General features: G+C 37.5%; 2 protein-coding genes across 2 annotated transcripts in view; one reads left to right on the top strand and one right to left on the bottom strand.

Moving 5' to 3' along the window:
- SLC22A23 (solute carrier family 22 member 23) overlaps positions 1-6,050 on the bottom strand; it is a 265,206-nt gene extending 259,156 nt beyond the window's left edge. Inside the window, exon 1 of the mRNA XM_051970757.1 lies at positions 5,298-6,050. Coding sequence (XP_051826717.1) covers positions 5,298-5,966 — 669 coding nt within the window. The 5' untranslated portion in view covers positions 5,967-6,050. The remainder of the gene's footprint in view (positions 1-5,297) is intronic.
- Positions 6,051-6,197: 147 nt separating this feature from the next.
- On the top strand, positions 6,198-15,940 carry LOC127547288 (CCR4-NOT transcription complex subunit 3-like). The gene is made up of 5 exons (XM_051974090.1): positions 6,198-6,267; positions 6,350-6,571; positions 6,657-7,409; positions 14,830-14,869; positions 15,765-15,940. Exons 1-5 carry the CDS (start codon positions 6,198-6,200, stop codon positions 15,769-15,771), a joined length of 1,092 nt encoding a protein of 363 aa, XP_051830050.1. The 3' UTR covers positions 15,772-15,940.
- The last annotated feature ends 6,751 nt before the right edge of the window (positions 15,941-22,691 follow it).

Below are 22,691 nucleotides of genomic sequence, written 5' to 3'. Positions count from 1 at the left end.
AAGAAACCAGAGAGAGCTTGGTGAAATGAACAAAGCTGGCAGGCTGAGGTGGGGCAAAATCAGTCATCAGGCTCATGGTCTATCAGTCATAGCAACTAATTAGAGGTATCTTTCAATTGGTAAACAGGAATTTTGTGAGACCAAAGGAGGTACAAGTAGAAGTAGAAACACAACAGGTTGAACTAAAAAACAGGAAGAAGACAAAAAGCTTCTTCCTCAGTCTTGAAAAGAGCTTATATGATGAGACAGGGATGAACATCCTCTAAGAGAGAGAGAGAGAGAGAGAGAGAGAGAGAGAGAGAGAGAGAGAGAGAGAGAGAAAGAGAGAGAGAGAGAGAGAGAGAGAGAGAGAGAGAGAGAGAGAGAGAGAGAGAGAGAGAAAGAGAGAGAGAGAGAGAGAGAGAGAGACAGAGACAGAGACAGAGACAGAGACAGAGACAGAGACAGAAAAAGAGAGACCATCCAAGGAACTAAGACTTCCATGAGAATTATGAAGACGGTTTTCATCCTCAGGAAGGAATCGTTGGGGTGGAAGAGAGAAATGAATGCCTTTTTCTTTCAAATAGCATGGTCAGGATTTCTGAACGGTAATCCATAAATACAACATGGAAAAGAAAAGGAGGTCAAACCATGATGTCTTAAAACTATACTCTGAGAGCCAAACAGTTAAGTATCTTCTTCAGTTAAGAGTACCACACCTGGAGAAAATTGTAGAAAAGCAATTTCGAGAAGGAGGTGAGAATCTTAGCAGCCCGGTTAGACCGTATCTAAATTAGGATAAGGAGTCAGAAAACTAGTATCTAATCCAGACAGGGCAGACTTGACTCATATATAAGAACTAAAAGAATGTGTTACCAAGTGGGTACAAGCTATGTCTAAAGAGTTCCACTTAAATTTTCACAAATAATGCATATAATGGTTTACACTTTTTTAAGTACTTTCCTATACATTAACTTATCTCACAAAAGCCTTATAAGGTATACAGAAAGATCCTATCATCATTTTGGAGAGAAAGAAACTGAGGTTTAAAGAGATTTATGTGATGTCCCCTAAGTAATGTTCACTTACTCATAAGCCAAGTCTAAACCTACTCTTACGTTCTTACTATTTCTAAGCTACCTTTAAGATCAGAAAAACATATAACTTTAAAATTTTCCACCTTTTCTTTGTTATTTTAAGTTCTCATCTATTTCCCTATGGTTGCTAGAAATAAAAATCAAAATAAAATAAATATCATAACCCTAATAAAGAGCCACGTATTGGTTTCAGGGTCTAGTTGGAAACCTGTACCTTTTGCTGCAGAGAAATCTAGGTGAGAGGGGGTTCAGGTTAAAAAAAAAAAAAAAGACAAGGACATAATCAATGAACAAGCACCAAGTGTGTCCAGAGGATCATAGTATGAAGCAGGAGAATAAGTTAGAGACTCATAAGGGGAAGGAAGTAAGGAGCAGGAATCCACTGGAGACTTTAAAAATGTCTCAGGAAATCCAAGACCAGCAGGAAGGCCCCATGTGTCACCACAGGCTTGCAGACCATTTGTTATGCATGTTGGAAAAGGGATTCCTGCATGGCGTCAGAGGTCAAGCTACATAACAAAGGTTTCCATTTGTATGGCCCTTTCTAACCTGCTCTCCCTATGTTAACTCAGTAAACTCCTTATTTCAACATTTTCCATTCACCAGATACAAGTATTAATGACACAAAGGCAAAAACAACCCTTGCCTTTAAGGACATACATTCTAATAAAGGAGGCAACACAGAAGTAATTAGGTACATAGGAGATAATAACAGAGTAGAGAGGAGGTCAGCTGAGAGAGGAAGGCACTAGCAGGTAATAGAACAAAGAAAGGGCTCCTGTAGAAAGTGAGAGTTGAGCTCATCTTGAAGAAAGCCAGGGACAGGTGTGAACAGGAAGTATGCAAGACATGGGAGATAGTGCGTACAAAGATAGAGAGGGATGGGAGATGGAGTACCATATGTTAGAACAGCAAAGCAGGCCAGTGTGGCTGGATTGGAGAATGGTGCATGGGAGTAAAGTATAAGAACATTTGAAATAGTAAAAAGGAGCTTTAAATATATAAAGAGGATTTTACATATGAGCTTGGAGGTAAAAGAAAACTACTGGAAGTTTATTGGAGTTGAGGGGATGACATGGTCAGATATATATTGTAGAAAATCTCATTCGCAGCTAGACTGGAGAAATGTAGGGAATCACTTCAGATTATTGCACCAGTCCAAGCAAGAATTAATGAGGACTTGAACTAATGTGGTTTTCAGTTAGTGGGGAGTAGACAGGTTAGATACAAGAGATGGTATGATGGTAGAAACAAGCAGATTTGGCAATAAACTGGATATGTAGAGTTAGAATGAAGGATTTGGGATGATAAAGTTTTGACTTTCATGACTGGGAGGAACAGAGAGTTCAACAATGCAAATATCATTAGCTCCATTTTATAAATGAAGACACTGAGTCTTGCAGGGGTTGAGTGACCCACGGTTGTGAAGTGGCAAAATATCATTTGGAAGCAAGCTTTGAACAAAGGTCCCATTCCAAGTTTAGGATTTTCCCCATGATATCAAGTTCTCAAAATGAATTCAGAAGCCTTTCTACTTTTAAGACTTGTTGTATTTTATACATTCACTTTATGACTTCCAAACTTAATGGATTATAAGCTACCAGGATCTTATAGGGTACTTATCACCCTGGCTCAGTACTATGCAAAAAGCTCAACAAATACCTGATGAATGAAACCTCTTTATAATATTAAAGATTTTATTAGGTTCAGTGAGAGGGAAAAAGGTATAAAAATTGGGACTTTATGTTTCCTTCCCAATTTTTAATATACATAAAACCTACATGCAAAAAAAATTTTCTCCCTTGGAAATGGGCTTATATATCCCTATTTCTGTATTTCAATGAAGGAAGTTGAAACGCTTTGTGACTTATGTTTTCTTGACTATTATATATATTTTATATACTATCTATGTTATATATATTCTTGTTATATGTATGTATAGTATATTATATACATTGTATATACAATATTGTTACCACTTAAACACATTGCAGAGGAAAAGACCTGCCAAAATAGACTCCAAAATGTACTTAAGATCTGTCTCTTAAAAGTATGTTATGAAACCAAACATTGGGAACCACAGTTCTTTATTTAGCTCATATTTGCCCATTAAAAATCAATTTGCTTTTACCACTAAAGGTCTGAAAAGAAATGCATCTTTAAGCTTTCTATCAGGGGCTTCAATCATCCCTGCCCTCTATTTATGTAATTTTGTACATATGGTCTATGAAGGTGTTTCAAAAAGTGTGAAGAACTATAGAAATGATTACACAGCATGTTTTCTGTTTGGAGCTACTCTAGAGTAAGTTTAGAAAGATTTTTTAAATTCCCCAATAAACTATTTTAGCACTACCCTCCCACCATTTACAACTAAGTATTGAATTCCTCCTTCTTGAATCCTTCTAGTAATGATAATGAGAAGCTTTCCTTACTAGTAACTTTCAAGTTTCACCTCTCCTTTAATCTCAGCATGCGCTCTGCTCTCTTTTTGGCCTTACCCTTAAATGCATGTGCATACAGACATATATACATATAGCTAAAACACACTATTATTTTTAAAGGCATAATAGACACACATTTTCCTCCAATTCAAATGTCTCCAACAGTGAAAAAAAAAGCTTTCTCCTTTGATGAAAGGTGAATCCAAGAAACACTTTGAACAATATTTGGCAGGCATAAAGAGGATAAGAAAAAGATCCACTGCTCTGTTAAATAGATTCTGCATAGCTAAACAGAATTGCAAAAAGTAGGTACAGTTCATTCAAAATTCCCATAGGATAAATCATTTTCACTGAACTCAGTGGGCACAAGATTAAGGGAATGATTATGATGATGTAAGAGTTTCATCTTACACTTCCATGAGTTACAATTGTTTACTAACATACAGAAGAAACATGCATAAATTGGCTATAATGAATGATTAAATTTTATCTTGGCACCTGGATTAACTACTTTAAAACCTTCAAATTGCATATATGGGCATGGAAGTTAATATTTATCTTTAAATGTAAATAAGTACCACTTGCAGGACAGTTTTCATATTTTAAGTAGAAAAGAGAACTATGGCTGTGTAAAGCAAGTTATCTTTAGTTGACACAATTAATATAGTTGACTTAATACTTTGCTTTTCCAGGAACAGGCCTAATAAACCATGGGCTTTTGGAAGTATTTGGCACCAAGTACTAGAGTTAACATTAGACATAGAATATAGTATAATTAAGTAAAAAGTTTAAAGTTTATAGAAAAAATAAGAACTGTGCTTTGTAGATGAGTAGATGGGTAATGTGTATGGAAAATTGTGACCTTCAAAAGGTTAGAAGTACATTTCACATCTGTACATTGAAAACCTTAGAAACATAAAAATAAATTGAGACCAATTAAAGATTGTCAACTTTAAAGTTAGAAGAGGAACAGTGAGGAGGGAAAGGTGTGTGAAGAGATTTTTTTTTGAGTTTCAGCTAAATAATACTCTGGGTTTGCTCTTGTAGGAAATTTACACTCTCAGCTATGTCTCTTTGTGTATGCACATACACATAAATTCTATGTACACAAGTGTATATAAACAGCCATGTATACTTACACACATGTGCCCATATGTCAGTGTGTACATGCATGTGTACATATATACACATTATTCATATTCTGAAATACAAATATGATTTTGGAAGGAAATGCTGCACTTCAAAAATAGTATCTATTGAAGATATGAGGAACAATTGCATATACCAGGACTCTTTCCAAACTGAACACTAATAGGAGCTAGGGAGTGCAATACTGAGCACCTCTGGAGTTTAAGGTGCACTCTCCCTGGCCGGTGTAGGGGGAGAAGGGAAAGAGAAAGGAGAAAGAGGAAAAGACAGCACATCTGCCCAATGACCCTAATTTCGCAGAGAAGGAAATTTTGCTAAGGAAGGAAGAAAAGAAAATGTGCATAAGCAGGTATAGCCTCACTTTCGGACGTGTGGTCCCTTAGTTCTCCGTTCTCCCGGTTGTCTGGGTGGAGAGTGCTCGCGGCTCACAGACCATTCATTGATTGAGGTTTAAGGGGGTTGGGGAGAGGTAGGGGGGTAAGCTGAAGATATCCGGGATCGGGGAAATGCCATAAAGGAAGGTGAGGTGAAGGTGGAGAGTGGTGGTGAGAAAGAGGAAAAGGTTATTAGTTACAGAGATTGAGGTTGGACGCTTCTGAGGATAAAGGAAGGTAAGACAGTTTAATCTTACCTTGCTGACTACGTTTTGGACGAGACCGGCTCGGATGCGGTAGTGCCATTGGTGGCACAGGCAGTTGCTGGAGTTGAGGTCTTCTTTGTCCGGAGGAGGCTGCAGAGGCAGCGTGTAGTCCACCTCTGCTGCTCCCAGGCTACTATTACTCAGGTTGCTCACTGGTCTCCAGGTGGCCGTAGAAAAGGTTGCAGGGGTACTAGTCCAGTTCCCAAAGTCGCCGATGCCCACCCTGCCAGTGGCAGTGGCCCCCACGAAACCAGCTCCTTCCTGAGGCCCTCGGCACCAGAATTCCGGCTGGTCCAAGAGAAAAGAATCCGAAAACTGGCTGAAGCCAATAAACAGTGCCGGGATCCAGGTGAGGATCACCAGCGTTTTCTGGTAGCCTCCGCCCAGCCCCCCGAGGAAGGGCAACACCGACCCATCATAGTCCAGCAGAAGGAGATTTGGGGCAGAGGACGAGGAGCAGCAGCTGGGCTGCGGGGCTCCCCCTGGGGCCGGGAGAGGCGGCAGGGTCTGGATGTCCCCCACGTCGACAGCCGGACCTCCCAGGGGGGCTGCTGCAGCTGCAGCCTCCCCGGCCGGCAGGGAGCCGTTCTCCTCCGGAGGAGGCTGGTGGCGTCTCGGTCCGCTGCCGCCTCCCGCCTCACGTCGCCGGTCTATCGCCATCCTCGCGACCCGCCACACGGAGAGATGCACATAGAGAGAGGGGGAGGCGAGAAAGCCGCTGGTGGCACTACTGCGGCGCCTCCTTCAGCGCCCTGCCTGCCCGGGTCAGAGGGCAATGCCAATTTGGGTTGTAAAAAAATAAAATCTGCTGTTTAAAAAAAATAGACACCCCTCCCACCCTTCCCCCGTCCCCCTTTCCTCCTTCTCTCCTTCCTTCTTCTCCTCCCCGGAATGAGTGCAGGATCGCGAAGCGCTCAACCAGGCGGCTGCTGCGTCCCGCCGGTGGCGCTCCTAGCCCCAGGTCAGTCTATGCGTCAAGCCGTGCCCGTGTCGCCCTGGGCCGGGCACCTACTGCCCGCTAGCTTCCCCTCCCTCCCGAGGAGCCGCGAGGGCTCGGAGTAAAGCTGCCGCCGGAGCTGCTGTTGCTGCTGCTACTGCTCCTGCCAATCTTTCGGCCCGGGCTGCAGCAGCTCCGCCACCCGCGGAGGACGGACGTGCCGCTGGCCCCGGCGGCGGGCAAGGGCTCCAGGGGGCGGGAGAGGCCGGCTCCCGGGAAACGGGACCGCAGCCTGGCTCTCCCGGCTTCTTAGCCTCCGCCACCACCGGCGCTGCCGCCGCCGCTAGAGTCGCAGTCTCTGCGGCCCCGGCACATCGGCTTTTCCTAGCCGGGGGGTGGAAGGTGCGAATGAGCGGCGAGAAGACTCTTCTCCTCCTCGAGGAGCAGAGACCCGCGATCCAGAGGAGCCGAGCTAAGCTGCGGCAGCCAGGGAAGGAGGAGCCGAGCTCCGCTCCGCTCCGCAAGCCGGCGGCGCTGCGCCCTGAAGGAGCCGGCTCCCGTGTGCAGCCCGGGAGGGGGGAGGGGTGGTGACGGGGGAGGGGGCGGCGCGGGGCCGGGGAGGGAGGAGGAACTAGGGAGGAGGGAGCCCGCGAGCCAGCTCCACTCCTTCCTTCTCCTACTCCCCTCCCGTCTTTCTGGATTGCGCTCTGGACGCCTCCCGGAAGCTAAGAGCTCGGATCCCAACCTGCACAGTCGGCTAGTCTCTTTTCCTCCCCCCACCCTACCCAGCCCTCTAAGCTCCCGCCCCGGGACTCGGGCTCGCGCCTCCTCCTCCTCCTTCTCCTCCCCTCCCTTCCCGAGGTGTAGGTACAACAGCGGTGACGGCGGCGGCGGCCGCACCTGCTGCTCCCGGCTCCTGAGCGGCAGCGCCACCTCCAGTCCACCGCGTGCCTTCTGCGGGATTGGGGGGCAAGTGGAGGGAGGGGGGCAGAAGGATGGCGAATGGAACACCCTGCTTCTGCCCAATCCTAGGAACGGTGCTCCCCTCCCCCCCCCAAAAAAAAAACTCCCAACGCTGATACCTCCTTTTCTATTCGCAGAAGTGCCAGCATCTGAAAGGAGACAGTGGCCAGATGAGAAAGAAGGAGGCCCGCTCCCGTCTCAAGGTCTGCCTTGCAGGGGTTTGCCGGAGTCCAGCTGGGCAATTTTGTGGGGGTTTTTCCCTATGCTGTAGCTTTTTTCCGAATCACCCCGAGATAAGCCTGGATCCTACTCTTTGCAGCTTTCCCCCTGACCTCTGCACAGTCTCAAGGTGTGTATAGGCTTGCCTGAGTTGCTTCCTCTCTCCAGGAGCTACAGAAGCGTGCTTCTGAGCTCGGAGAGGATATTGTCTGCCTCCAGCTGGCCAGCTCGTCTGTTTTCCACTGATAGGGTTTATTTTCTACAAGACGAAACGCCAATCCATATATACCAAAAAGGAGCAGAGGGGTATATTTACCAAGTTCAACGCCATTGCCGATCCGTGGCTACAAACAACCTAGGAAGGGTTGAAAATACCTCTTGAAAACAACAATCGGGCAACCCACACCCCCAAACGCTACTAAACTACCAATACTCTTCCATCTTCCAATCCGAACAATGATAGTTTTAGGCTAATGTTTAAAGACTTATTTTCATAAAATTTTAATTTTGTATTTTTTAATGATTACCTGCCAAATGGCTTAGTTGTTTTTTAGGCATGCCCAACACCCTTTTTTTCCTTTCTCCCTCACAATCCCCAACCTTGAACAACCCTGCATAGATATCAATTCTTTTGACACAATTCCATTAGCATTTTTTCCTACTATCCTCAAAGCACAGCACAAATAATTAGGTAGCACCTTTCACCCAAGAGTCTTTATATGATTTTCAGTTTTTACATTCTAAGTTTATTAATGGAGGTCTTAGGTGGAATAATCTAACTATTCAATTTGTGATCAAAATTGTGAAATAATTATATTTCCTTTTACACAAGCAATTCTGGAAAGGTTTAGAAAATCATAGGAACCTTAGAGATTCAATTCAATTTAACAGGGGGATGTAAAGGGGGAAAAACATTTAACTGTCCCTGGCCTCAAAAGAAATTATATTATTGAAAGAAATACTATTCTTAATATAAATGCAAATCAACATGAGTAGAAGGGAGTCCCAGAAAGGTCAGTTTTACAGAAAAAGAAACTAAGGTATATCCCATCCCTTCACCATCACCCTAACATCCCCACCTCCATTCCTCAGGAGGAAGGCCAGATCTTGACTTGCTGAACATCATGTCAAGTAGTTAACAGCAAAATTAGAATTTGGACCCAGGTTTTATTTATTCCTAATCTAGCACTCCCAATCCTGCATCAATTATCAAAAGGACATAGCTATTTTAAAGTTATTCATATTTTAAAGCTGTAAATTTGTTTTATAAATTGTAAGTTTATTATAAATTATAGATTTTTTTGCATATTTGTACTGAAGATTCCTTACTGCAGCATATCATTTCTTTGTTATGTTGTGTGGATATATTTGGTAAAAATGAAATATTTCTTATGATGGTCAGTGGGGTGGAGAAACATACAGGCTTCCCTGAATGGCTGGAAGGAAGAGATTAGATAAACAGAACATGGCAGGGGCCCCAAGAGCTGGAAGAAAGTTCAGAGGCTGAGGAAGACTCACTAAGGCCTAAAGAAATACAAAATCACCAGGGAAATAGGTGTTGAAATTATATTTAAAGACATGTGTATGGTGATAATGGGCACTGTACACATAACAGGGATAGTCTCTTCTCTGTCAGTGATAATTTTAAATAGCTTGACTTTTTACAGCTGTGTCAGCACTTCAGTGTGTAAGCATTGTGTTTGTCTTTGTAAAATTTTTTATAGTAATAACTTTAAAGTATTTCATTTATTTAAGTTTGGCTGATAAACCCAAGGAGGATGACCTGTGCCTATTCTTTTTTCTTTTTTTTCCCCTTTTTCCATAAAGTAGTAAGTATTCTTAGATCTCCTCACAACTCCCTAGGAATTATTATTAAGTCATAGACAGATTGAGATCTTTGTTCAACCAAGGAGTTTCCAGTATTGGAAGTAAGTACTTTGCCTGAAGAAATCTCAGATTTATCATATTTATATATTTCCTCACAAAATAGATATTATAAAAGCTTGGTTGTTATTCTAGAAGGTTTTGATTTATTTAAACTGACTAAAAGCTAAAATGCCATTTATTCTCAGAACTTTGAAAATAGCTTTTTTATATGTGGCAAAAAAGAAAAAAAAAAGTTCCTTTGTCAAGTACTTTGTGTACCAGCCAGCTAACTGTTTCTTTTGTTTAAAAAGAATACCAGTGAAAGCATATGGTGATACATTGAACCCATTTTCTTTCACTTTTGAAAACTGAAAAGAAATAAAATACAATCCACTTCTGATTTTTACAGTTCCATATATTAAATTTCAGACTATCTACAATTTTATTAAAGTTCATATTACAGAATTGAAGTTAAGCTCAAATATGAATAACTCTTCAGTACTTTAAGAATGTATATTTTCATCTATGGGATACTTTTTTTTTTTTTTTGCCAATACAAAGTATGATTCTTTAACTCAAGTAGAAAGGGGTGGTATAGTTTGATATCAGAGGAGGGTCTGTTTCCTCATATTCGAAACAAGGAAGCTGAATCAGATGATCACTGATGTCTCTTTCAGATCTAAATGTATGATCTTATGGTTTAAAAAAAAAAAAAAAAAAGGTATATCCCATCCCTTCACCATCACCCTAACATCCCCACCTCCATTCCTCAGGAGGAAGGCCAGATCTTGACTTGCTGAACATCATGTCAAGTAGTTAACAGCAAAATTAGAATTTGGACCCAGGTTTTATTTATTCCTAATCTAGCACTCCCAATCCTGCATCAATTATCAAAAGGACATAGCTATTTTAAAGTTATTCATATTTTAAAGCTGTAAATTTGTTTTATAAATTGTAAGTTTATTATAAATTATAGATTTTTTTGCATATTTGTACTGAAGATTCCTTACTGCAGCATATCATTTCTTTGTTATGTTGTGTGGATATATTTGGTAAAAATGAAATATTTCTTATGATGGTCAGTGGGGTGGAGAAACATACAGGCTTCCCTGAATGGCTGGAAGGAAGAGATTAGATAAACAGAACATGGCAGGGGCCCCAAGAGCTGGAAGAAAGTTCAGAGGCTGAGGAAGACTCACTAAGGCCTAAAGAAATACAAAATCACCAGGGAAATAGGTGTTGAAATTATATTTAAAGACATGTGTATGGTGATAATGGGCACTGTACACATAACAGGGATAGTCTCTTCTCTGTCAGTGATAATTTTAAATAGCTTGACTTTTTACAGCTGTGTCAGCACTTCAGTGTGTAAGCATTGTGTTTGTCTTTGTAAAATTTTTTTATAGTAATAACTTTAAAGTATTTCATTTATTTAAGTTTGGCTGATAAACCCAAGGAGGATGACCTGTGCCTATTCTTTTTTCTTTTTTTTCCCCTTTTTCCATAAAGTAGTAAGTATTCTTAGATCTCCTCACAACTCCCTAGGAATTATTATTAAGTCATAGACAGATTGAGATCTTTGTTCAACCAAGGAGTTTCCAGTATTGGAAGTAAGTACTTTGCCTGAAGAAATCTCAGATTTATCATATTTATATATTTCCTCACAAAATAGATATTATAAAAGCTTGGTTGTTATTCTAGAAGGTTTTGATTTATTTAAACTGACTAAAAGCTAAAATGCCATTTATTCTCAGAACTTTGAAAATAGCTTTTTTATATGTGGCAAAAAAGAAAAAAAAAAGTTCCTTTGTCAAGTACTTTGTGTACCAGCCAGCTAACTGTTTCTTTTGTTTAAAAAGAATACCAGTGAAAGCATATGGTGATACATTGAACCCATTTTCTTTCACTTTTGAAAACTGAAAAGAAACAAAATACAATCCACTTCTGATTTTTACAGTTCCATATATTAAATTTCAGACTATCTACAATTTTATTAAAGTTCATATTACAGAATTGAAGTTAAGCTCAAATATGAATAACTCTTCAGTACTTTAAGAATGTATATTTTCATCTATGGGATACTTTTTTTTTTTTTTTTGCCAATACAAAGTATGATTCTTTAACTCAAGTAGAAAGGGGTGGTATAGTTTGATATCAGAGGAGGGTCTGTTTCCTCATATTCGAAACAAGGAAGCTGAATCAGATGATCACTGATGTCTCTTTCAGATCTAAATGTATGATCTTATGGTTTAAAAAAAAAAAAAAAAAAGGTCATCATCCTGCCTTCAACCTGGTGATCAGCCTTCCTGGCCTTAGCTAACAATGGTCCCCAGATGATAAGTATGCACCTGGCACTTGGCTAGACTCAAATCCTTTCCAGTTTGGCAGAACCTGTCAGAACTTGCATTCCATTGGCATAAGGCTGAAGAACTCAGAGCAACCTTTATATCACATGATAGTGGGGCATCAAAATGGGACTTTAGTGTAGGTAAATAGAAGTAGCTTAAATGACAGTAGACATTTCTAGATAATACATCTTGTAACAACCTCTAAGATAAGTTGTATAGTTTATAAACGGAGAAAGAAATGTTAAAAAAAATGATTTGTTCAAGGTCACACTACTTAGTTTAATATATGTGTATGTTTATGTACATATACATGTTTATGTCTGTAATTTTATCAAGCAGTGGAAGTTGGAATTAAATGCAGGTCCATTGATTCTAGTGCTATTTTTAAATTAATTTATTTTTAAATAATAAGCATCAGTTTTCTGTCTCTCACCTCACCCTTTCCTCAGTTGGGAAGAGGGGTTGTAATGAATACACATAGTCAAACAAATTTTTTCAGATCACATCCAAAATGTATCTCTCATTCTTCAACTTATATCTATCATCTCAAGAAGGTGGGGAGCATGCTTTATCAACATCAATCTTCTGGAAACATGTTTGGTCATTGCAATCATCAGAGCTCTTAAATTTTTAAAAGATTCATGCCTTGTATAAACTGTTTTCCCATTCTGCTCACTTCACTCTGTATCGTTTTATATAAGTGTTTCTAAGTTTTTCAGAAATTCTCTATTTGTCATTTCTTCTAACACAATATTCTGTTCCATTTGTATTCTAAAATTTGTTTCCCCAGTTGATAGCAGCCCATTGGTTTTCATTTCTTTCTTACTACAAAAAAGAATTTCTTTTAATATTTTTGTTTGTATGGTTGGGTCCTTTTTTTCTTTTTTCAAATCTATTTGGGGTTTCAGTCTAATAATGACATTGCTGGGTCAATAGATATGTACATTTAGAATCTTTTAAAAAGTGTTTGTTTTGGTCATCCAAGATCAACCTTCTCACCATCCTACTCTGAATCTTCTCTCTCCAGTAATTAAGAATATAAGAAAAACAAAAGGTATTTCAAACATGTATAGTCAATCAAAACAATTTTTCACTGTGGTGATATCCAAAAAATTCATCTCATTCTATATTCTAATTCCTTCATTTCTCTATCAAGAAAAAGATAGCATATTTTATCATCAGTCCTCTGGTATTCTGGTTGGTTATCATGCTGACAAAAGTTCAGCACAGTAGTGTTGAAATATATTTATATACCCCAGTTTGTTCATCCAAATCCCAATTTATGAATACTCCAATTCCTATTCCTCAAAATGTGCTCTACAAATCTGACTTCAGACACTTATCACTTCCTAACTGTGTGACCCTAGGCAAGTCATTTAACCCCAATTGCCTCAGCAAAAAAAAAAAAATGCTCTAAATAATTTTTTGTATATCTTCCAAGTTGTGTTGGTTAGGACTATTTCCTCTAACTTCCCTGCCCCTACTTCTCTCCATTTCATTTTATTTTTCTGTTGAGTGAAATGTATTTCTGTAACCATTTCTCTCTCTCTCTCTCTCTCTCTCTCTCTCTCTCTCTCTCTCTCTTTTCTCCCCTTCTTCCTCCACTTTTTCCTCCTCTCCTTCCTCCTCTTCCTTCTTCTCTTCTTTTTTTCTTCTTCTTTTCCTCTTCCTCTTCTTCTCTTCTTCTTCTTTTTTCCTTCTTCCTTCTTAATTCAAATTAGAATGAGGATGGAATGTCTTACTCCTTCCCTCTTCAAGATCTCAATCTTATTTGTATAGATGTGTCTACTTATACATCCTGATTATGTGAGATTATTTTTCCTAACCTTTCTTTTCTTTTCTTCCCAATATATGTCTCTTCCCTCTCTTTCCATTTTTTTCTTATCATGAAGAAATACATAGTCTTTCCCAGGCCTTGATGAATGAGATACTCTCTGTGACCCCTGACGATGACAAGGATGAGGATATAGATCTATATCTATATCTATCTATATATCTATATATATATATATACACATACACATACATATATATCATCTCATACTTTATATTTGTTTAATCTCTTATGATTGTTCATACATGTTCACCTTTATGTTTCTCCTGACTCTTGTATTTGTACTTCAGAGTTTCTGTGAAGCTATAATTTTTTCACTGGTGTGCTTGGAAGTCTTCCATTTTATTAAAAGTCTATTTCTCCACTTCCCATAAGATTATACTCAATTTTGCTGGTTATGTTATTCTTGGTTACTCTTGGTTCTATATATTTTGCCTTCTGAAATATATTCTAATCTATCTGCTCCTTTAAAGTGGTGACTGATCACTCTTTCATGAGTGATAATCCTTAGTACTTGAATTATTTCTTTCTAGTTGATTGCAGTATTTTTTTTAGCTGGAACCTCTGGATTTTGGTTGTCTCACACTGGAACTGAGATAATTCAGCTCAAGAAAGAAGGCACTGGAACTTTCCCAAGAAGAAAATTTCTACCAATCCTAGAACAACAAGCTGGAAATAGGAATGTTTTTCCAGAGTCTTTTCTTTCAGCAACCTGAAGTAGGGTTGTTCTATACCATCTTCTCTTTCAAAGCCAGAAGCTGAGTCAACTCTGTACTCAAAAAGACTCTTGCTTGGAGAATCCCCTGGAGGGACTCCCCTTGAAGAGTCTCCAGAGGAATATTGGCTGAGAAGTGAAGCTCTTAAGTCTCTAAACTCTTCCCTTCCCCTCACATTGGGCAGGGCCTTCACTTTCACCAATAAGGACAGAGTCCCATTTGTGACATGAGTTATGTCTAGGTCTTTTTTTTTTTTTTTTTTTTTTTTTTTTTTGAGGAGAAGAGGGAAGGGAAGGTTATGGCATTCAGCTAGTGCATTGATTCAGTCTGTTTTTCAGACTAGATAGTTTGGTTTTGAGATACTTTTCAGTTTCTCTAATTTCTACTCCTTTCCCCCTCAGCCTTTTAATATTTGTGGTTGTCTTTCAGAGTTACTGGCTTCTGGTTAGTCTGTTCTAATTTTCAAGAAGTTTGTTGCTTGAATAAGGTTTTTTACATCTTATACCAAGCTGTTAATTTCCATTCCAGCTCTTTCTTTCATAGCTCTCATTTTTCTAATTTTTTTCTTCAAGCATTCTTATTTCACACACACACACACACCTTTAAAAAAAAACCAAACCTTTTGTTTTATCTCTTCCAGGATTCCAGTTAAACTTTTGCCCAAACTGTTTCTTTCTCAGGTAATGTTTGCTGATATTTTAGAGTTATTTTCTTCTTCTGTATTTATGTCTTAAGCATCCCTGCTACCATAATAGCTCAATATTTTTTTGTTTGTTTTTTTAATTCTTTCAACCTTCTTTCTGATGACAGACTTGATATTAGGATTAGACTTATTCACACTTCTAGAGGGAAGGTCTGAGTTGGTCCTGTTGCTGCTTCCTTGGGATGTTGTATTATTCCAGGTTCTTAGGTACAGGCTGGAGATTTGCAACTTTCAGTGTTTTCAAAGTATTTTGATCCAAAGCAACATCTGATTTGCTGCCCTTCACCCCCAAGTTTGAGCTCTGCAACTCCAGACTTAACTTTGGGTCTATGCTAGAGTAGATAGCTGTTGGACTACACCCCTAGCATCCAACTGGGAAATATTTTGGTTCAGAGTGGCAGAAATGTAAGGTCTTCTCTGGTCTGGGATTTCTGCCATGGGTATTCCTCTGCAGGCGGGGCTAGAAGTAAAAGCCTAATCTGTATCTAGTGTCTGAGCCATACCACTGCTCTTGCTGGCTCCTAAACTTTGTCTTTTTTTCCATAAACAGCCCAGAATTTCTCTACTTAGAAACTTTAGTCCCCTCTATAGATACCTTTCTCAATCCACTCTGGATTGTGACCCAGACCTGGGGAGTGGTAAACAAAGCTGCCGGTTTGCTCCTCTCCCCCTGCCAGTGACCCAGCATGATGTCCAATATGAGTCTGGATACACTCTTCTTACCATAGTCCAAGCCTCTCTCTAGGTGCTAATTGTGTGGCATACTATTCTTGGCTATTTTCCATCTTCAGTGCCCACAGATCTTTGTTCCCTATGCTGAGCCAAACTGCACAAATGACTCAATGTGACTTTTTTCTGGATTTTCCCATCAGGTTTTGATCTGATGCAAGACATTTGAAGGAGTTTGTGGATAGGAGCTCACTGCACTACTTCCTACCATCCTACCATCTTAGGTCTGGCCCTCAAATCCAGTTTTCTATATGATACATTGTAATCAAGTCATGAGTGATTAAAAACAGAGAAAAAATAAATGATTTTTTAAAAAGACACTCTAATAAAAGGATCTTAATTGAATTAATTGTATTCTAATAATGTAAAAATTTACTAAGATTAAAGTCAAATATCTATAAAAGTTGTTTTCTATGGGTAAAATACTACTACCAGGATTATAGGAAGATCTCAGATGATGTGAAAGTCATTTTTCAAAACCAAAAATGATTTTTAAAAAATCAAGAGACCTGAGTTCCCATTCCTGCTGTGGCACTAATTAGCCAGTGATTTTAGACATGTGTCTTTACCTCTCTGGGATTCAGTTTTCTCATGTTTCCCATATATAAAATTAACTAAAACATCTCTGAAATCATTTCCAAAGCTAATGTTCTCTTATTTTAAAGACCTCATTCCTTTTCCAGTTTGAAATTCCTGATTTAATATATACTTTTGAGGATAGAATTTTTTACAGATTGGGTTTTTCTTTTTTGTTGTTGCTCTTGACAGCTTTTTTTCTTATGCCTCAATAGTCTTCTTAATGAATTTAATCAATGAACATTTACCAAAACCCAACTAAGTACCGAGAATACAACTACAATGAGTGAAACAATTCCTGTTTGCAAAGAACTTATAATCTAATAAGAGAGAGCAAATATATACATTTTCAATAATTCAGTAAACACTTATTAAGCACCTACTGTATATCAGGTATTATGCTAAGTATGTATATAAAGTATGAATATCAAATGAATACAGGTAAATCCAAGGTTATTAAGGAAGAAGGCTACTAGCATTTGGAGTAATCAGGAAAGACTTCATGCAGAAGTTAGTATTTGAGCTGAATCCTAAAAGAATAGAGGGATCCTAAAAATTCCATAATTTTTTGTGTTAGTATAAGAACTTCAGGTACATAAAATATATATTTATGAAATAAATAGCATCATTTGATTCCAGGAAAGAGGGCAGATTAAGATCTCCCAATAAGCAATATTTTTATGTGTTTATTACATCAGTCAGAAGGACTAGATGCATAAAATGAAATACCTTCTTGGAGTAACTGCTGAATTAAGGATACATTTAAGCAATCTATATCAAAAATAAGGATCATAAAATGGAAGTAAATATATTGGAAAACTTATGCTAGAAAAATCATGAGTGATGCATGAATTGGGAAAGTTGAGATTAAGGAGACTACAGACTAAGGGTCTGTTCAAGTATCATAATCCTTTGAGAAATAATACCATATCTAAGCTACAAACAGGCAGAGTCACTAAGTGAAACCCATAGGAGCCTTATTTATATTTTTAAATCGGGGGAAGAGAAAAGTGCAATGAAATCCTTGTGTTTATTACCAGCATGACTTTTCCCCCTGAAAAACATTATATACTCCTGTAAGTGGGGGGGGGGGGAATCAACATAAAATATTGAAAATTTTGAAAATAATTTATTTTGATGTACCTTAGAATGTTAGAGATACAAAAATAGGTGTGCTTTTATAGGTCATGATCATTAATTATGCAATTTTGAACAACTACAAACTAAGTTTGAAACATATAAGGGATAGTTCATCATTACTGAACTGATTATTAATTTGTGCTTATACTTTATTGAAAGGCATTGATGATGGGGAAGACTGGGAAAGATATTCTGTAAGGAAATCAAGAAGAAGAGAATGAATAGCCAAACTTATTGAGAAATTCATTCTTCCTTGCTTTACATTCAACTTCAGCCAAAGAGCAAAACATAATGCATTATATATAGATTTGCAATTATTTAGATAAGTTTCACAGTTTGAATCAATTGCTATGGCTGCATAGTATGGTGGGAAATATCCTGGATTTGAAATGAAATCTTAGGTTGAATGTAGAATTCACTACTTAGCTGTGTGACTTTAGGAAAGTCACTTTTATTTCTATTTCATTTGCTCTGATCAATGTAGTCATCAACTGTGATCCAGAAGACCAAAGCTAAAGAATATTACCCACCTCCTAATAAAAAGGTGATATATTAAAAATGTAGACTATGTAAACACATGTTTGGACACAGCCAATATAGAGATTTACTTAATTATGTGCATTTGTTAAAAAGAGTTTTATTTTTGTTATTTTCCTTTTTCTGAGGGAGGGGAATGGAAAAGAAAAAAAAACAATGGATTTTAGCTTTCAGAATGGGATCATGGGAGTGAGCAAGAATAAGCCTCTCACCAAAGGCAGCTCCATAAAATTCATGAGAAAATTAAGGAAATCATGACTCAAGAAATGACTTGAAAGAAGTTATCAATAAAATGATTCAGAGTAGAAAAGATTGAAAAGACTTGCTTGTCCATTTACCTTTTCCATTATGCTTTTGTTCAAAAAGTCAAGATACTGAGAAGCTCAAATTTGAAATAGGGAAAACTAATGGAACTGCATGGGAAAGGTAGTGCCTCTGGAAAACCTTCAGGAGTTGAAACAAGCAAAAAGTAGACAGGACTGATGGTTATGAATCATCAGTTCAAAAATCTGTCTAAAATGAGAATTCTTTATTTTAAAAATAATAACTTTTTATTTTTCAAAATACATGCAAAGCAAATTAACAAAAACCATATGATCATCTCAATAGATGCAGAAAAAGCATTTGATAAAATCCAACATCCATTCCTATTAAAAACTCTTGAGAGTATAGGAATAAATGGACTTTTCCTTAAAATAATCAGTAGCATCTATTTAAAACCAGCAGTAAGCATCATATGTAACAGGGACAAACTGCAACCATTCCCAGTAAGATCAGGAGTAAAACAAGGTTGCCCACTATCACCATTACTATTTAATCTTGTATTAGAAATGCTAGCTTTGGCAATAAGAGTTGAGAAAGAGATTAAAGGAATAAGAATAGGCAATGAAGAAACCAAATTATCACTCTTTGCTGATGATATGATGGTATACTTAGAGAACCCCAGAGATTCTACCAAAAATTAATAGAAACAATTTACACCTTCAGCAAAGTTGTAGGATATAAAATAAACCCACATAAGTCATCAGCATTCTTATATATCACTAACAAAACCCAACAGTTAGAGTTACAAAAAGAAATTCCATTTAAAGTAACTATTGATTGTATAAAATATTTAGGAATCTATCTGCCAAGGGAAAATCAGAAACTTTATGAGCAAAACTACAAAACACTTTCCACACAAATTAAGTCTGATCTAACCAACTGGAAAAATATTAAATGCTCTTGGATTGGACAAGCAAATATAATAAAGATGACAATACTACCTAAACTATCTATTTATTTAGCGCTATACCAATCAGACTCCCAAAAAACTACTTTGATGACCTAGAAAAAATAACAACAAAGTTCATATGGAAAAACAAAAGGTCAAGAATTTCAAGGGAATTAATGAAAAAAAAAATCAAATGAAAGTGGCCTACCTGTACCAGATCTAAAATTATATTATAAAGCAGCAGTTACTAAAACCATCTGGTATTGGCTAAGAAATAGACTAGTTGATCAATGGAATAGGTTAGGTTCAAAGGACAAAACAGCCAATAACTTTAATAATCTAGTGTTTGACAAACCCAAAGACCCCAGTTTTAGGGATAAGAACACATTATTTGACAAAAATTGCTGGGAAAATTGGAAATTAGTATGGCAGAAACTAGGCATTGACCCACACTTAACACCGTACACCAAGATAAGGTCAAAATGGGTTCATGACCTAGGCATAAAGAATGAGTTTATAAATAAATTGGAAGAGCATAGGATAGTTTACCTCGCAGACCTGTGGAACAGGGAGGAATTTATGACCAAAGAAGAATTAGAGATCACTATTGACCACAGCATAGAAAATTTTGATTATATCAAATTGAAAAGTTTTTGTACAAACAAAACAAATGCAAACAAGATTAGAAGGGAAACAATAAACTGGGAAAACATTTTTACAATCAAAAGTTCTGATAAAGGCCTCATTTCCAAAATATATAGAGAATTGACTCTAATTTATAAGAAATCAAACCATTCTCCAATTGATAAATGGTCAAAGGATATGAACAGACAATTCTCAGACGAAGAAATTGAAACTATTTATAGACATATGAAAATATGCTCTAAATCATTATTAATCAGAGAAATGCAAATTAAGACAACTCTGAGATACCACTACACACCTGTCAGATTGGCTAGAATGACAGGGAAAGATAATGGGGAACGTTGGAGGGGACGTGGGAAAACAGGGACACTGATACATTGTTGGTGGAATTGTGAACACATCCAGCCATTCTGGAGAGCAATTTGGAACTATGCTCAAAAAGTTATCAAACTGTGCATACCCTTTGATCCAGCAGTGTTTCTACTGGGCTTATACCCCAAAGAGATACTAAAGAAGGGAAAGGGACCTGTATGTGCCAAAATGTTTGTGGCAGCCCTCTTTGTAGTGGCTAGAAGCTGGAAAATGAAAGGATGTCCATCAATTGGAGAATGGTTGAGTAAATTGTGGTATATAAATGTTATGGAATATTATTGTTCTGTAAGGAATGACCAGCAGGATGAATACAGAGAGGACTGGCGAGACTTATATGAACTGATGCTGAGTGAAATGAGCAGAACCAGGAGATCATTATATACCTCAACAACGATACTGTTTGAGAATGTATTCTGATGGAAGTGGATCTCTTCGATAAAGAGAGCCTTAATTGATCAAAGATGGACAGAAGCAGCTACACCCAGAGAAAGAACACTGGGAAATGAATATAAACTGCTTGCATTTTTGTTTTTCTTCCGGGTTATTTATACCTTCTGAATTCAATTCTCCCTGTGCAACAAGAAAACTGTTTGGTTCTGCACACATATATTGTATCCAGGATATACTGTAACCTATTCAACATGTAAAGGACTGCTTGCCATTTGGGGGAAGGGGTGGAGGGAGGGAGGGGAAAAATCGGAACAGAAATGAATGCAAGGGATAATGCTGTAAAAAATTACCCTGGCATGCGTTCTATCAATAAAAAGATATTAAAATTAAAAAACAAAAAAACAAAATACATGCAAAGATAGTTCCCCCCCTTTCCTCCTTTTCCTAGACAGCAATTAATTTAGTATAGGTTAAATATGTGCAATTCTTCTAAACATATTTCCATATTTATCATGCTGCATAAGAAAAATCGGATCAAAAGGAAAAAAATAAGGGAAAAAATCAATAAATAACAACAGCAAAAAGTGAAAATATGATGCTGTGAGCCACACTCAGTCCCCATAGTCCTCTCTCTGATGCTGATGGCTCTTTCCATCTCAACTCTACTGCCATGAATCATCTCATTGCTGAAAAGAGCCAAATCCATCACAGTTGATCATCACATTATCTTGTTGCTGTGTACAATGTACTCTTGGTTTTTCTCACTTCATTTAGCTTCAGTTCATATAAGTCTTTCTAGGCTTTTCTGAAATCAGCCTGTTCATCATAAGATAAGAAGTTTTAAAGGTTGGAAAATAAAGAATTATCATTATGCTTTTTTAAGGTTTATAAATCAAAATGCCAGTAATATTTGTTGCTTGGAAAGTTTTCTCATGAATGTTATAAGTAAATGGTTTGATGTTACCCAGTGAAATTTTATAATTGTTCTGTAAATAAACTTGAAATAAAACCATAAAAAAGAAAGAAAAATGCTTGTTAATTAAAAAATTAATTAAAAAGTAAAGTCACTTCAACTCTCAGACTTCAGTTTCCTTATTTATAAAATTAGATCTTACGATCTCTGCCATATCAACATGCTACCTATTCTCTACTCTTGTGATGACAGCTCAGTTTATATGGGAACCGGAAATGCCATAAATCTATAGTTATCAAAACAGACCCAACAAAATCAAAAGATTGGAAAAGGCAAGCATGACACAGATTGGGAAAGGAAAATGAAAAAAAGGGGAGAGAAGGAATTTAGATATGATAATCACTGAGCTTCCTTTCAGAACTGGAGAGAGAGAAAGAGAACAGAAAAAACAGTATAAGTGAAACTGAGGATAGCAAAGAAAGGTGGCAAAGTTGAAGCCTACAAGAAAAAAAAAAAACTCAAACCCAGATTTTAAGAAGCTTTCTAAGTCATTATTGATCTATTGCCTCTAAACCATCCATGAGATTTACAGTGAATTGAATGTGATAAAATATTTAAATCTTAGAATTCTTATAATTTGTAACTGGAAGATCTCTTAGAGTTCATCTATTTCAACAATATCATTTGTGAATGAGGAAATTAAGAGCAAAACAGATTAAGTGACTAGTTTAAGGTCCCACATCTAATTAAGAATAAAGCCAATTTCCAGGTCTTGTGACCTATAATAAGCTCCTTTTCATTAACTGCACAATTTCCCTTTGCTTATGAACATTTTTCTCATCCTGCACCTAGTATCTTATAACACAGGTTTGTTAGTCACTGATTTTTCCCCCGCTGGACCTTCCTCCATTCCCTTCTTCTTCTCCCACCTTAGTATTCACCAAACATATATGTGTATGTGTGTGCATGTGTGTGTGTGTGTATGTATGTATATATATATATATGTGTGTGTGTGTGTGTATGTGTATATATATGTATATATATATATACATATATATATATATATATATATATATATATATATATATGTATATATATGATTGATGACAGTAATCACTTTAGCCCTTATGTGATTTCATTGATTTGGAGTCTCCTATCAAAGTGCAGATTACAATCCATTCAAGCTTTTTCTTCCCTTTAGACTCTCATCTTCTAACATATTGGAAATGTTTCTCTAGGCAAAGAGCTTTTAATCCTGACAGGGATCAGTAAACATTTTTTTAA

The sequence above is a fragment of the Antechinus flavipes genome, chromosome 1 (assembly GCF_016432865.1).
Source record: "Antechinus flavipes isolate AdamAnt ecotype Samford, QLD, Australia chromosome 1, AdamAnt_v2, whole genome shotgun sequence".
Lineage (NCBI taxonomy): Eukaryota > Metazoa > Chordata > Mammalia > Dasyuromorphia > Dasyuridae > Antechinus > Antechinus flavipes.
The sequence above is the reverse complement of the archived record's forward strand: the minus strand, read 5'-3'. Positions and strand labels throughout refer to the sequence as shown.